The sequence below is a fragment of the Hemicordylus capensis genome, chromosome 5 (assembly GCF_027244095.1).
Source record: "Hemicordylus capensis ecotype Gifberg chromosome 5, rHemCap1.1.pri, whole genome shotgun sequence".
NCBI classification, from domain to species: domain Eukaryota; kingdom Metazoa; phylum Chordata; class Lepidosauria; order Squamata; family Cordylidae; genus Hemicordylus; species Hemicordylus capensis.
In genome coordinates this window covers 27392439-27407548 of record NC_069661.1, presented here as the reverse complement: position 1 = coordinate 27407548, position 15110 = coordinate 27392439, and the positions used below count along the sequence as shown (strand labels likewise).

Below are 15110 nucleotides of genomic sequence, written 5' to 3'. Positions count from 1 at the left end.
CAACTTATAACAAGATTTTTCAAAAAATATATCCTGTTATGTTTAGTTTTTTGCCATTTTACAGTTTTGACATTTCAGTATTGAAATCTTGGTTCAGATAAAATGGTTTCTTCCAATATCTTCCTATATCTTCCTATATTTACAGCATATTTATGAATTCTGCAGTTACATGACTTATAACTTGTATTAACTTTAAGTTTAATACTTGTATTGTGTATAATGTAATTAAAATTGCAACATGAACCAATAAAATGTAAGGTAAGAACTGGATGTCAGTCAATGCACTGAATTTCTTTGGGAGTCAATAGAAACAGAGTGAAGCTAAGGCTGCCAACCTCATCACACTTTTGAAGTACAGGGAAACTTCATTATCTGTGGATTAGTGTATCCACAGTCAGGAAAACGACACTTGAACTTGGCATACACAGGAAAAAAAAGGGGGGGGACACATCGACCACATGTATCCATGGGTTGGGGGTGGCTGGAAATGACCAGAGATCATTTCTAGCTGCCATTTTGTTTCTCGGAGCCTCAAAATGGCTCCGTTTAACGGGGAGAACAAATGGCAATTTTCACCTGATTTGGTCACATTCCGGGGCACAGTGCGACTCGGAGGGAGCAGCAAAGCATGGTAAGGAGCTCCCCTGTGTTCCCCCCTGAAATATGGCTGATTCTTGGCAATTTTTAGACATTTTTGAGCTGACCGGGAACTTAATGTCCGCAATTCCATAGCTTCCAATGTCCCAATATTCATGGTTTCAGTATCCACGACTGCAGCCGGAATGGAACCCCTACGAATATCGAGTCTGCCTGTATCAAAAGGGCTTGCATCCAAGTAAACTTGCTCAGGATCCGGCTTTCAACTATTCCTTTTTGTGGCGGGGATGGGGGGGAAGTGTCATAGGGAGAAATTCTTCTACAATCTTTGCTTATTCATGAAGGAAAATTGTTTGGATGCAGATTTTACATTTACCTTGTACATTTTCTTATAATGAAACTGCTTTCTCTTTTTACAATGTCTAGGATACACTGAGGGGCAGTTTTAATATTAGAGTTGTCAGATATGGGAGTGCTTTCATATAGGGAAAAGAGATGTTCCTGTATCTATGGAGAAGAGAACACTGCCTTGAACAAATGGATTTGGAATATTTGATTGCTACAACTGAAAGGACATTGATATAAAAATATGTTTGCACAGAGGCTGAAAGGCTGTTAGTTCAGAGTTTCCACTGTTTCCACAGGTATATGACAGCAAGGTGTGTCAAGAATTCTGGCCTGATTTCTTGCAGAAGGAATTCTAAAACAAGTTAGCAGTGGATAACTGACTTGCTGATGTTGGCAGTTTGTGAATAAATTATACTAGCTGAACCCACACAGAGCATCTGTGCGGTAGTTTACTTACTTTTTTGGAGTTTTATTATTGGTGGGCAGGTCAGCTGCTGGGGAATGACACAGTACTTCCCCCCCCCTTGCCCCATTGGCTCACCTTCCACCCCTCTCTCTTGCCCCATTGTTTCACCACCTACCCCTCCCATCCTTCCCACCTCTTGCCCCAGTGTTGGCCCTAGAAGTCCTGTTGAGTACAGCTACTGTTGGTCCCTTCCCCCCTCAGTACTTTTTTTTGGGGGGGTAGGGGGGAGTCATGATTTCCCCCCTCACAGTCTGGCTCTCCACACACCCCAAACCCTTCAGTCCCCCCACCCACCTGTTACTCTACCATGGTTCTTTTTTCTTTTTCAATCTTTACATCAAGTCCCTCAGTCTCCATCTCTATGGTGAAGGTACTGTGGCAGATACAGTGAGCGGCCAACTGTTGTTTAACTGCTGCCTTTTGCTGCGCACCTGTCAAATGTCTCCAGCGTCACATTTCCCCCTACTTGCTCCCTCTCCCGACCCCCTCCCTCTCTCTCTCTGCACTCTTCCCATGGGCTCTTCCTTGGGCTGGCCCGGGCCCAGCCTTTCCTTGCTGCGGCTGTGACACAGCCTCTCCGCCTCATCACTGCCGGGTCCAGTGGCTCTGGCTGGCGGGTCCATGATTTCACCTGGCCGCCAAGACCCGCTGCCACCTCTTGCTCCACGGCCGGGCCTGCCGGCCTCTGCGGCCAGACCCGCCACTGGCCTCCATGGTCAGGCCCGCCGCTGCTGGCTGGGCCCCGCCGCTGGCCTCCACGGCCGGCCTGCCACCGTCGCTTGCCTGGGTGCACCTTAGCCAATCAGGTGCCTCCGCCACCCAGCCAATCAGCTGGGTGCCGGGACGCACATTCTAAGGCACACCCAGGAGAATTAATATAATAGATTTTTTAAGAGAGGAAGTGATGAAGTATTCCAGAATATTTGGAAGGATTTATTAGAATTATATGCCTTGTAATGATTGTGGAGATTGGCATACTCTGGCACTGCAATTAGACCTATTTTCTTTTCTTTCTCTTTTAGTTATTTTTTTGAATAGTATTGATATTTGGGTTACTTATTTGTGTGTTGGATGTGGGCATAAATTGTATATTTGATTAGAGTTTAATAGTTGGGAGGATGTGGGTGTGTATTATTGCTCTTTTCTTCAATGCTAAATTATGGAAATATATGCTTAATACAGTATTCGTAACAAAAAAATCAGAGTGTTCTCCCTTGTATACTGTTTTGCTTTTCCACTTCTTGTGCCTTATTCTATCAACATCGCTGCGATTTATTTGGGGGAGGAGGATTCTCTTTGTTAGTAAGTAAAAGATTTTACAACGTTAACTTTTTAACATAGGAAAACTGAAAAAAGAGTTTAAGCAACGTTATGAAGAAACTTTTTCTTCAACATATCTGAGAGATGACAACAAAAACCCTGAGAATGAAATTGTAAATTCAAAAGTAACAGTCAGTTAAGACACGTCAGGCTACGGAGTCTTTGGATGCTTTCAGTTAACACTCCATGTGATAGTCATTACAAATATTTATAGACATGTAATACACGGGAATACCAAGTTTGTCTCAGGTTTTGATTTAAATAAGGCTCTGAAAAATGACCTGTAGATGATAAATATATCAACAACTAAGCATATACATTAAGTAGTTATAAGATGGTCTCTTTTAAATCTTTTGGGCTTGCATGTCATGGTTATTTTATGCCTTAGTATAAAGTAACCGGGTCTACAATGCAGTTTGGCTGCAAAGCAGGTGTGCAGTGGAATGTCACTTGATCCAGCTTTTACCTTTTCATAGGTAATACTGCCTCAAAGGGCATGAACTGTAATTACGCTAAAACCTCAACCCTGAAGGCTATCACAAGCTTCCAAAACCACTGTAGTGCAAGACTATAAAGGAGATTATGATATATTGATTGAAGTACTGTCAGGTGGCTTCAACACACATCCTTATCATTTGAAGTTTTCATCTACCTTTCATTTCCTGTATAAAAGTGCTGGGGTAATCTTACTGCAGATATCTATACCTATATAATCAGTAGGCTAAAACTGTTAGCGGCAATTACACCTTGTTCGCCCTACTAAATCTTTCTGGCAGAGCTGTGTCATGAAGAGCTAGTGGCAGCTGCAGAATCCTTGTTCCTGTTCTTGGCACAGAATTCCTGAAGAATGGCAGAGGACAATTGCTCATTGATCTTTCTGGTACAATCACTGAGAGCTCCATCCATCCATCCACCCATTCTGTTTGACATGCATTGGGTTGCTGAGCTAAATCATCTGAATGAGCAGCTTTAGGTGGCTTCTGCCTGATGATGAACTATAGCTGTACTACTACTTTTTATGCAGTTAGTCCTGCAGTTACATTTATCTTTTTATGCTGCTCATTTTTTAAAAACAGGGTTAATTTATTATGTTTTTAGTGTTATTGTTGTTTTATTGGTTTTAAAAAATATATAGATTTGGTTATAAGCTGCTTTGAGGTCCCTCTCCTATGTGAAAAATGGCTTATACTTTTAAACAAATGAAACAGTCAGTGTCCAACCATTGCTCTTCAGATGGTACTGACAGAGTGACTTTCTTAGGACCCACCCAGCTAGGAGCCTATGGATTTGCCATAGGGACCCCTGAAACCTGGAGCCAAGCCCTGGATATCTCTCAGTAGTTACAGCAGGAACGAAGGGCCTCTTTCATCAACTCACAGGAATGTCGAGTTACAAGGGGCTCTTCTAGTTCTGTCCCCTGCTTAGTACCAGAACCTTCTATAGCATCTCTGACGTATGGGTGTCCTCTGAAAGCCACCAGCAAAGGAAAGCCCACCACTGCACAAGGCAGGCTGTTCCACTGTAATTTCATTGGTTCTTTCCCTGCCTTCAGGATCAACAGAGAACAAGCCTGCTTCTTTTTCTATGTGCCAGTGCTTCAGATATGTTAAGACAATTATATCTCCTTTTAGTTTCTTTTGCATGCTAAACTTTCCGCCATCTGTGAGGAATGGTCATGATTCTTTCTGTCAGATGTTGATCTGGCGACAACTTATCATTGTTGCCTCTTGCCTAGATTGCGGTCAAACATCATACTTGGACAGCCAGCAGGTTGGGCTGCATTTAAAGACTCTCCAGCTTCACCACACAGCAGCCTACCTTCTTACAAGCTTGTGTAAGCACAGTTCTAGCAATGATTAAACTTTTATTTATTGCCACCTAAGCCTGACATGGCTGGTATTGTTTTGTTCTTCTTTAACAGTTCTGGCCTCCAAAGCAATATTTGCTACTGCCGATTCCTTGTTTCATTTCCATATCAGCAACTATTTGCCTTTCAAATTGTTTATCTTCTGGGTCTGATTGCAATGAATACTAGACCGAGGCCAATATTGACATATTTTCTTAAGTTTCATTTCAGGTGTGCACAATCCACCATATCAATTTTCAGTAAAACAGTTTCAAAGTGTCAAAAGCTGCATGTATTATTGTTCAAAATATGGTTTAAATGTATGCATATGCAAGTTCTCTTCTATTTGAATGCAGAGTATAATTTAATAAAGTCTCCTACTTCTAATTAGTTTCTAATTTGAATTATACACAGACAAATATTAACATGAGAAAGATATACCACACAAGCTATTGTTACCTGAAGTGGAATTCTATAAACACTGATTCCCAAAGCCTTTTGGGGTGGAGCAGAGGATTAGTTTGCCTGTTATGTTTTTGTTAGTTTTACTGGTTTTATTTTTCTCTGCTGATCACCTTCATTGTATTTGGTTGTTCTCTGTACAAGTCTTAAAATAACAATTCTAAGGTTTTAAAGTCACAAAATAAAGGCTTGCAACTCAAAGTACACTATCTCAAGAGTAGGCCTGGATAAGCCTCAGTCTATGGGCTAAAATTTAAATGCATGAATCCCATGGATTATCAATTTACCTAACAACCCATGTTATGCAGGATATATAATGCAGGACAAAAATATAGAGAGGAAGGAACAAAAGCACAAACCTAATTACTTGATTGCATTGAGCACACATTGGAGTTCTTTTTCCTGCTGGAATATGCTCTGCTCTCTGAACCAAAGTGTTTTCATCTGTTAGAGGTGCCACTGTAGATTTTTCACTTGGCACTGCTGCTCCAGGTCTTGCACTACTGTTTGCTGTCCATCCACTTCCACCAGCTATAAAACATAAAGTGAAAGGAAAATTTAGAAGCCATACCTAAAAAACTGTGGAGGCATATGAGAAATATGAATCGGTTCATAGGTTCACGTCCACGCATCACAGGGAGCTTCTGTTAAAAACTAGCACTGCGCAATATCCCTCACCCTCGAGACTGAGGGATCTCCAGTTTTCCGAAGCAAGATCTGAAATTCACTTCAACCCTTGGGTTCAGATCTCAGGTTCTCTGAAGCAAGTAAGTTAGAATAAGCAGAAACTGTTGGATTTGGATGTCATGACCAATCTCAGCTTTTCCTTAGAAAGGAAAAGCATGGGGATGGGAAGAGACATACTCTCAAGGCTAAGGGGGCTCAAAGTTAACAGATTCCACATGACATCTGAGCCTCTCCAATGGCAAACAGGTGACAATTGTAACAGGCATGTTCCCAGTACATTAATCCACTAGTGTAGTGACATGAGAGGCAGCTTACGGCTACATTATCTTGTGGCTTCTCCCACGGCTACTGCCATTTGCTGCTAGCCTCTGCCTGCTGCTTTCCTCCCTCTGCAGCCATCTGCCTGCCTTTTCTCAAGTGATGGGGAGAGAGGAAGGCAGTTTGGTGGTTGTAGAGGCAGGCAGCATATGGTCCCCTGGTCCTGGCCCCATTGGCCTGTGTTCTCTGAACATGAACACCCAGTGACAGATGCACCCCTGGGGTCTACTATTAGCGTTATACAGTACAGGTTGTTCCAAGTCAGGAACGTAGGGGCACTGTGGCTGCTTATTTATAAGCACACACATTTAAAGGAGAGTATAAATTATTGGTCAAAGCACTAGGGTTCATCAGTCACAACCACATAGACAAAAACTGGGAAACCAGAACTTAGAAAATAGCACAATTATGCACAAGTTTTTAAAAAACCCAAATTTGAGCAATCCAATATTTAACTAAATTACTGAGCAACCAACAGTTATTATTGGGCAACCCAACATTCAGCTTAAATACAGTGGTACAATCCATTACTTAAATCTATTGCAGGTTGATTACCAACTTAAATGTGATGCAGATGACATTATGGCTATGGGTCTAATATTACTAGTTGCAGGATTGTAAGTATTCTAAAACTATTTTGATATTGCCCCAAACACATATCGAAAAACAATCTATGTGACAGCAACTGTGCTGCTAAATCATTGAACATTAGCACAGCATGACTCAGTAGCAAAATATCAAAATGTACAATTCAAACCAACCAACCCGGGGAGAATGATATGCTACTTTCCAAACACGCTTGCCAAAGTGATACAAAACACAAGTCTGCAAAAACTACAAGAGACAAAAGCATTCATTAAGCATGCCAAGGAGTGCTAGGGCATTAATGGAAATACATTAAGAATATAGATTTCCTTCTTTTTGTTAGCCATTGCCAAAAAATCAGGCCATGTATAAGAGGTATTTTTCCCATTTGAGAAAGTGGACCTGAAGTGCATTGTGTAATGTTGCATAATTCTGGGGGCTTCAGAAGCCAAAGTGTCTGGGACATCAAAAAGGTTATGCTGCCCTAGTGGCGGGGGTGGTGAATGCCTCTTTAGAGCAGGGGGTGGTCCCACCTTGCCTGAAGGAGGTCCCTCCTTAAAAAGCCCTCATTGATGACTTAACTTTCGGCCAATTTCAAACCTCCCCCTCTTGGGAAAGGTGTTGGAGAGTGTTGTGGCATCTCAGCTCCAGGCAACCCTGGATGAATCTGATTACTTAGATCCTTTCCAGTCTGGCTTCCAACCTGGATATGGGACTGAAACTGCCTTGGTCGCCCTGGTGGATGACCTATGCCAGAAGAGAGACAGAGGGAGTGTGACTCTGTTGATCCTCAGCTCTAGGCAGCTCCGGATCTCTCAGCTGCTTTCGATACCATTGACCATGGTATCCTTCTGGGACATCTCTCTGGGCTGGGACTTGGGGACACAGTTATATGGCAGCTCTGCTCCTACCTAGTGGGTTGTACTCAGAAGGTGGTGCTGGGGGATGCCTGCTCCAGCCCTTGGCCTTTGGCCTATGGGGTGCCACAAGGATCCATTCTGTCCCCCATGCTGTTTAGCATTTACATGAAGCCCCTGGAAGAGGTCATCTGTAGGTGTGGGCTGTGGTGCCATCAATATGTTGATGACACCCAACTTTACCTATCTTTTAAGTCAGCAGACACCAGGGAGGCAGTGGATGCTCTGAACTGGGGCTTGGAGGCTGTTCTGGACTGGATGGGGGCAAACAAGCTGAAATGTACTCCAGATACGACGGAAGTGCTCTGGGTTGGTAAAACTGATCATCTGAGTAATGAGGTAAATCTAGTCTTCGACGGCTCCCTCTGAAAGACAAAGTGCGCTTCTGGACTTTGGGGGTGCTTCTGGACCCAACGCTGTCCTTGGAGGCTCAGGTGGCGGCAGTGTGCAGAAACATCTTTGATCAACTACGGCGGGTATACCAGCTGCGACCCTACTTGGAGAAGTCAGATCTGACCTCAGTCATTCATGCGTTGGTAACATCCAGATTGGACTACTGCAATCCACTCTACGTGGGGCTGCCCTTGAAGACTGTTCGGAAGCTTCAGCGTGTTCAGAATGCTGCAAGGATGCTTGTGGGTGCAAATCGGTTCACGGGTATTACACCCATCCTGCGTCAGCTTCATTGGCTACCAGTCTGCTTCCAGGCTAGATTCAAGGTGCTGGTATTGACCTTTAAAGCCCTACACGGCTTGGGGCCGGGGTTCCTGTTGGACCACATTCACCCATATGAATCTGCCAGGGCCCACCGCTTATCATCTCAGGCCCTGCTCATGACCCCGCCACTAACAGAGATCTGGTTGGCAGGACTAGAGACAAGGCCTTTTCGGTTGTGGCCCCTTAGCTTTGGAAGACCTTCCCCGAAGAGCTTTGCCATGCTCCCTCCCACAGTATTTTTAAGAAACATCTTAAAATGCACCTTTTTAAGGAGACTTTTTAATACTCCTTTTTTTTTTGTTATAACCTTCAATTTGAACCTAATAATAATTGTGGTTTTTAATCTGACAACTTTTTTGTTTAATTTAGTTAATTTTATTACTTTTATTGTATCTTGTGTCTATCTTATTGTTGTGAGCCGCCCTGAGCAGTAGTGCATTGGAGGGGCAGGGTATAATTATTTTAAATAAATAAATAAATACATAAATAAAATTAAAAAAAATAAAAACAGGAAGACAAGGTGCTTTATGCAGGGAGAAACACAGTAAAGGCTCCTTACTTTATCATAGAAAAAAAATGGAAGTAATGAATCAAATAAATATGGCAGAATCAAATAAATAAGGCAGAATCAAAATAAATATGGTCCATCCTCCAAATTTCAGGGTGCTTTTGAGATCTTAAAAGCGTTTCTGACCGTCAACTGAAGTTTGGAAGGGAAAATCTTTTTGAGTGGATCCAGACTCCATAAAATCTTCTTGAAATGAGCTTGCCTGGAGCATGGTGGTGGTGTGGGGAATGAAACCGATTTGGACACCACACTCTAGAAAAGCTGCAAAACATCAGGTGTATCTTGAATATAAAATAGTATTTTAACTAATGCACCGGCTTCGCTTTGATGCTAAATGTTGCAGTTAAAGTTAAAATGCTTTCAAGTTAATCCAGAGATGTATCAAGGCAGGTCATGCTCAGTGAGCAAGGACTATTCTGTGCCTAGGCGGGCACTTGCCATTGTATTTTTGGAAACTGGTCAATTAGCAGACCACACACAGATGGTTTTGGGTCTCTAATGTAGAACAAATGAACTTAAAACAGAATGGCAAGAGGAGCCCAAAGAGGTGAAGGGCTCTAAATGTGAACACTGAGAGGGTTTCAACAGGACATTCTAATTTTGTCACAATGTATCTAAAGGGTGCTTTTTTGCATGGGGCACTACCGTAGATAAGAGCTTTTTGGCTGCTTCCATACAGCAGCACCTAAATCAGGCCTCATTCGTTTTGAAACCAAATGAAGTCATGTTAAATATTTATTTAGCATTTTTCTCCCTGTGGGACCAATACAGCAATAACTTTTTCTTGTCACAGTTGCTTGAGTGTTAATTCTTCTTGTGGTCAAACCCATTAAAGTGTACTTATTTTTATCTACTTTCATTTCACCTATCCCATTAAAAGGCTTATTTAGTCACACACATTTTCTGTCTAATTAACTGCAAGGTTTGACAAAGGGATGGAAGTCAAGTCAATTTAGAGATAAGGTTGACACCCTCTTGAAAGTTTTCCAGTTCATCCAAGTGCCACTGTGTATAGATATCCATCACACACATAGGAACAAAAGCAGAACAGATGACTATTTCTTTTGGGGTGATGGGGAGGAAGTGACCTAAAAAAACAACCACCACCCATGGAATTGCTGATCCTCAGGAAATTCAACATTGTTTGCAAAGTGCTACTTCATATCTTTGAAGCAGTTCACCATGACTAAAAGATTACTCTCTTGTAGTTTATTCTGCACTGTAAATGCTCATGAATTCTACAAATAAGCGTAGATAACAAAGGTGGGAGGAAAACATTTGGCCAAAGAAAGTTGTGTTTTTTAAATTACACTTTTCAGCCCTATCTTGTGCAGTTTACCTCTCTATTTTTAGATACCAGCTCACAGGAACAGATACTCTCTGGAGATTGCTAAAGCACATACGCATTTGTATATATGATCTGCAAACAAAGCATGATATATCGATGCTTTTGTGACTCATCCTGAAGTATTTATCATTAAGGTAAGCAGGGCAGGGGTGCAACTAGGTATTTTGGCACCCAGACCTGAGGCTGAAGTGCTTTGGAGGCCCCCCCACCACTGTGAGGGCCCCCCTGCTGCGAGCCCCCCTAAATGTTTAAAAATACTTGTTGGGTGGGTGGCTAGCCCCACAGCTGATCCGCCACCACCACTGCTCAGCCCACGTTGTGAGCACTGCCATTTCCCCCTTGCTGCTGCTATCTTCCCCTCTTCACTGCCGGGGTGGGTGGGTGAGCGGAGCAGGCCACCCCCCTGACAATGGCGGGTGCAGGTGGGCCTCCTTGGCCTGCGCAGACCAGCCTCCTTGGCCTGCACATGTGCACAGTTGGGAATATGAAATGTTGCATCCCATGATGTCACAGGATGTGACACTCCATACTCCTATTGCACACACACCCTAGATGCCCCAGGAGGCCACGGACCCCCACCCCATGGTCCTTGCCTAAACGTGCCACTGAAGCAGGGTGACAAGGCAGTACCCACCTAATTACAAATGCAAGATTTTATCAACATCTGGCATGGAGGAGATGTCATTTTAATACTTTGCCTAAGGCCCAAAAATCTCCACATATTTTTAAACAATAAATGATGACATAAAGGCCCGATCACATATGATTTTGTTTTTCCCTTGTGGGAATAACGACAGGCAGAAATGCTATGATTTTTGGCAGTCTTTGCAAAATTGTTCACCTATTCATTTACATTGTTTTCGCTATCTAGTTGTGTTTGCTTATTCTCACGACTGTCATGACATTGTCTAGATCATGTGTAGTGATCAGTCACTTAACAGCCCCTCCTTTCCTGGAGAGTGAACCGGAAGTGTACCCTGTCCTAACAGGTGCTGCTCTAGGGACCAGCCACTCAGCACATGTTAGGTGGGACTTAGAGGGCCATGAGGCAGGAAGAGAAACTTTGCTTTGTGCAGTTGAAGCTAGGCTGGGTTGGCAGCCGGACATGTGGCCAGGCCAATGGCTGCAACAGGCAGGACTGCAAATCTTGGAAGATAAGGACTACAAGGGCTTGGACCCTCTACCATAGTTTTGTTGAGTTCAAGAAGGAAGTCAGGGTTTTGGCTTCGGGAAAAGTTTAACCTAGGGAATTGTTTGTTAGTTTGTGTTAAGACTTATTTTCCTTTTGTGTGCCTTGGATATCCCTGCAACTGGTCTATTGTTGTTTTGCCTAGAACATAACTAATCTAAGAAAGCAATAGTCTGCACCCATCCATCCAGCTAGGGGGTTGAAAGAGTCTATGTAAACTTTTAAGGTGCTTTTGTATTTTCTTACATCCATATTCTTTGCAACTGGGTAACCATGATTTTTAAAGTGTGCTACTTTCAGCTGGAGTGATTTTTGGAAGGAACCTTGTAATCAACTGAGTAATTTTACCTGTAACTAAAAGCTGAGAAAGCCTCAGACTGAAACTGTCTGTGGTATTTTGAATAAAGTTTATTTTTCTTTTTGTTCTTTGCAAATTTTAACCAGCCTCTTTGAGTGGATTTTTAACTCAGGAAAGCAGGGCTGGAAAGGGGTTTACTCTGGTGCAAACACGCCTCAATTTGATCATTCAGCTACCAAGGTTTCTCACTACGTGTAAGCTTACACATAGAAAGTTTTTGTATTTCTCCAATAGAAAGGAGAGTCTCCATGGAATTCCACCCAAATCCGGGGTGGGTGGGTAGGTGGGTTTAAATTCTGTACTAATTGGGTGGTGGCAGTGGCAGAGAATCAGCTGCTAAAGAAACAGGAAGGTTTAAAAGAACAGCCTTTGTGGGTGAAAGCATAGAGAGGGGATGATTCAACATTTTTTCTTCCCCTCACGTGAACTTGTCTTAGGACAAAGGCTGGGTTAAATCCGCTACACCATGCCTGCTCAATTTTGGGCCCCCAGCTGTTTTTGGACTACAAATTCCATAATCCCCAGCCACAGTGGTCAATAGCCAGGGATTATGGGAGATGTAGGCCCACATCTGCAGGAGGGCCGAAGTTGAACAGGCCTGATCTAGATTCTAGTCAAATCTGACTGGATTAGTGCATTGACATCATCTTAGCCACATAATACCCGACTGCTTGGGATCACTCATGTAACTAAGGAAAAGTTTCAAGAAAAAGACAGAGGCAGTAACCAGGAGGAAAAGGAATCAGATTTATGTTATTGTTTCCTAACAAGGTTAAAAAACAACAACACCTCAATGTATTTATTGATTTTAAAACTGTTTATACTTCACTTTTACATTTTATTTATGAGATGCCCAAAGCAGTTTACAGATAAAAGAAATAAAACTGGATGATGACAAGATTATATTTTGTTGGGCCACAGTAATGTTTTCCAATAGCATCTACACTGCCAAGGTTGGAGCTGTCTTGTGGTAGAGAGCATGAATTGTCCCTTTGCTAAGCAGGGTCTGCCATGGTTTGAACTTTGGATGGGTGACTGATTGTGCTGTAAGATATTCCTCTTAGGGGATTGGGCCCAGAAAGTCACAGGTTCATTCCCTGGCATTTCCTGACAAGGCTGTAAAATATTCCTGCCAGAAACCTTGGAGAGCCACTGCCAATCAGTGTAGATAATACTGAGCTAGATGGACCAATGGTCTGAGGCAGCTTCTGACCCAAGCAAATCTCCCAAGGTAGGGAGTTTCATAATGTCTGAAGAAGGCTGTCTTCTGTATCACCACCAAGTTAGTCTGTTGGGGGTGGCACACAGAAAAGGAATCCTCCAATGATCAAAGTGGATGGGTATGTTTATGTGGGATAAGCCTGTCCCTTAAGTACTCAAATCCTAAATCATATAGGACTTAACCAGCACTTTAAATTGGGCCCGCAAACCGCTTGCAAGTCAATGTGGTTTGAGCAACAATATAGAGTTCCACGCTCCAAGAAACCAGTTTCAGTCAGAATTCTTTGCTGCTGTGTTCTGCATCAGCAGAAGTTCTCCAAACACTTTTGAGGCAACTGTGCAGAAAGCATGTTTGTTTAATTACAAACAAAAATGGTTTCCAGGAGATATTTCTATTTTGTATATCTTTACTCTCAGGCTAAAAATAGCAAAATAAGAATATTTATAGTGCAGCCCTAGATTTTATTAAGAATGGAATGCCCTAATACTGTGACCACAAAGAATGATTCAAAATGCTATTGAAGTTTTACTAGAACAAGAGGGTAAATGTCTGCAACGTGAGCCAAACATATTCTGATAGATGTTCTCTTGCCCATAGCAACAATACAACAGAGTGAACAGTTTAACGCTCACTTAAACATAAGATCAGGCGTCATGTAATGTCTATAAATAACAAAGCTACTTCAATGCATACAAGTGCCAAAATTTCATTTTGAAGTGCTGTAATCTAGTGATTTATATAACTCTATCAAACCACTGTACAATAAATGGAGAGTATGAAGGTTCTCGGGAACAATTATGACTTAATACACTTTTACAGAACTCCTCCAGCTCTTTATTTCCAGCCCACATGGATGCTAGGGGAATCTATCAAACTATAATGCCTGAAATAAAAAATAATTATGCTAAATGCATGAGATACTTTAGTCCCTTAAGATCCTTTAAAAAGCATGGGCTTAGGCAAGGAAGAGGGAGCAGGCAAAGGCTTTCTATAGCCACAATTTTTAAAAATTATTTGATGAATGTGTGGAATATAATTAAAGCTTTAAATCTTCCCATGATGAAAGGCAGAACTGGAAGGATTATACTGTTATCATTTCTTAAAGCGACTGAGAAAGCCAGAATGTGCACCATGAAAAATCAGAACAGGTGCATTAAGAGGCCCAGTTACAGCTTCAGAGGGTTAGTTTCCTGCTGTAGCAGCTAGCCTTTCATCTCTAAAGAACTCAGATTAAATGGGCTGTGAAGTTCCTTAATTAAAATGAATATTCTGGGTTGGCTTGGGTCAGGTCATCTTCTCATCTGCAGCATCACGCACACCGAAAATTCAGCAAAATCCAAATCTCTCTCTTTTTCTGTGAAAACAGGTTGTGGAAGTGGGCTGTAACTGGCAGGTTAAAATATCAACAGGCAATTTATATCAAAAGATTCATCTCTACATCCACATTCTTATTTTAGTTAAACTTGATGTGCAACATGTAGAGTTACAAAGCATGCATTTGTGTCTTGCTGAGGCAATGGACTAGATAGTGGCAAACATCCAGACTATGAATACAACAAATATTTATATACCACTTTTCAACAAAAACTCCCAAAGCAGTTTATAGATATAAATAAATAAAATGGCTTCCTGTCCCCAAAGGGCTTGCATTCTAAAAACAAAAACATAAGAGAGACACCAACAACAGTCACTGGAGGGATGCTGTGTTGGGGATGAATATGGCCAGTTACTCTCCCCCTGCTAAATAAAGAGAAGCACCACTTTTAAAAGGTGCCTCTTTGCTCAGTTAGCAGGGGACATGCGCAGAAAAGCATTCGGAGAGGGGGAGGGCAATTTTTAGTTGACCTTTCCCTTTCTCTGTAGCCACCAGTCTCTCCCAAAAATAGGTCCCCAAGAGTCCCAACCCTCTGGGATATATATTTTCAGCAGGTATAGAGGGCTGCAGTGAGAAGAGGGATCAGTAAAAATTGCCCCTCTCCCCTTGGGTAATGGAAAATGCTTTTCTGCTAGTGCAATGTTAGTCAAAACACTGACTAGTGTTTTGACACAGCCAAATTGAAGGAGGTATTTAACTGTGTTTCAAGTTGAAGCAAGTGTGTTCACCTATAGCAAGGGGGGGGGATCATGGAAATCTACCTTTAAAAGTGTAAAGGCTTAGCATA

The 15110-nt window shown here is 42.2% G+C and overlaps 1 protein-coding gene across 15 annotated transcripts in view; it reads right to left on the bottom strand.

Annotated features, from left to right (window-relative positions):
* The window catches only part of PDLIM5 (PDZ and LIM domain 5), a 196140-nt gene that overhangs the window by 11297 nt on the left and 169733 nt on the right, over positions 1-15110 (bottom strand). For 14 of the 15 annotated variants that reach the window (XM_053257569.1, XM_053257572.1, XM_053257574.1 and 11 more), the window contains one exon: positions 5399-5570. In XM_053257569.1, the coding sequence (XP_053113544.1) occupies positions 5399-5570 (172 nt within the window). Of the gene's footprint in view, positions 1-5398; positions 5571-12468; positions 14303-15110 lie in introns of those variants that run through there. The other variant, XM_053257578.1, reaches the window with a different exon arrangement.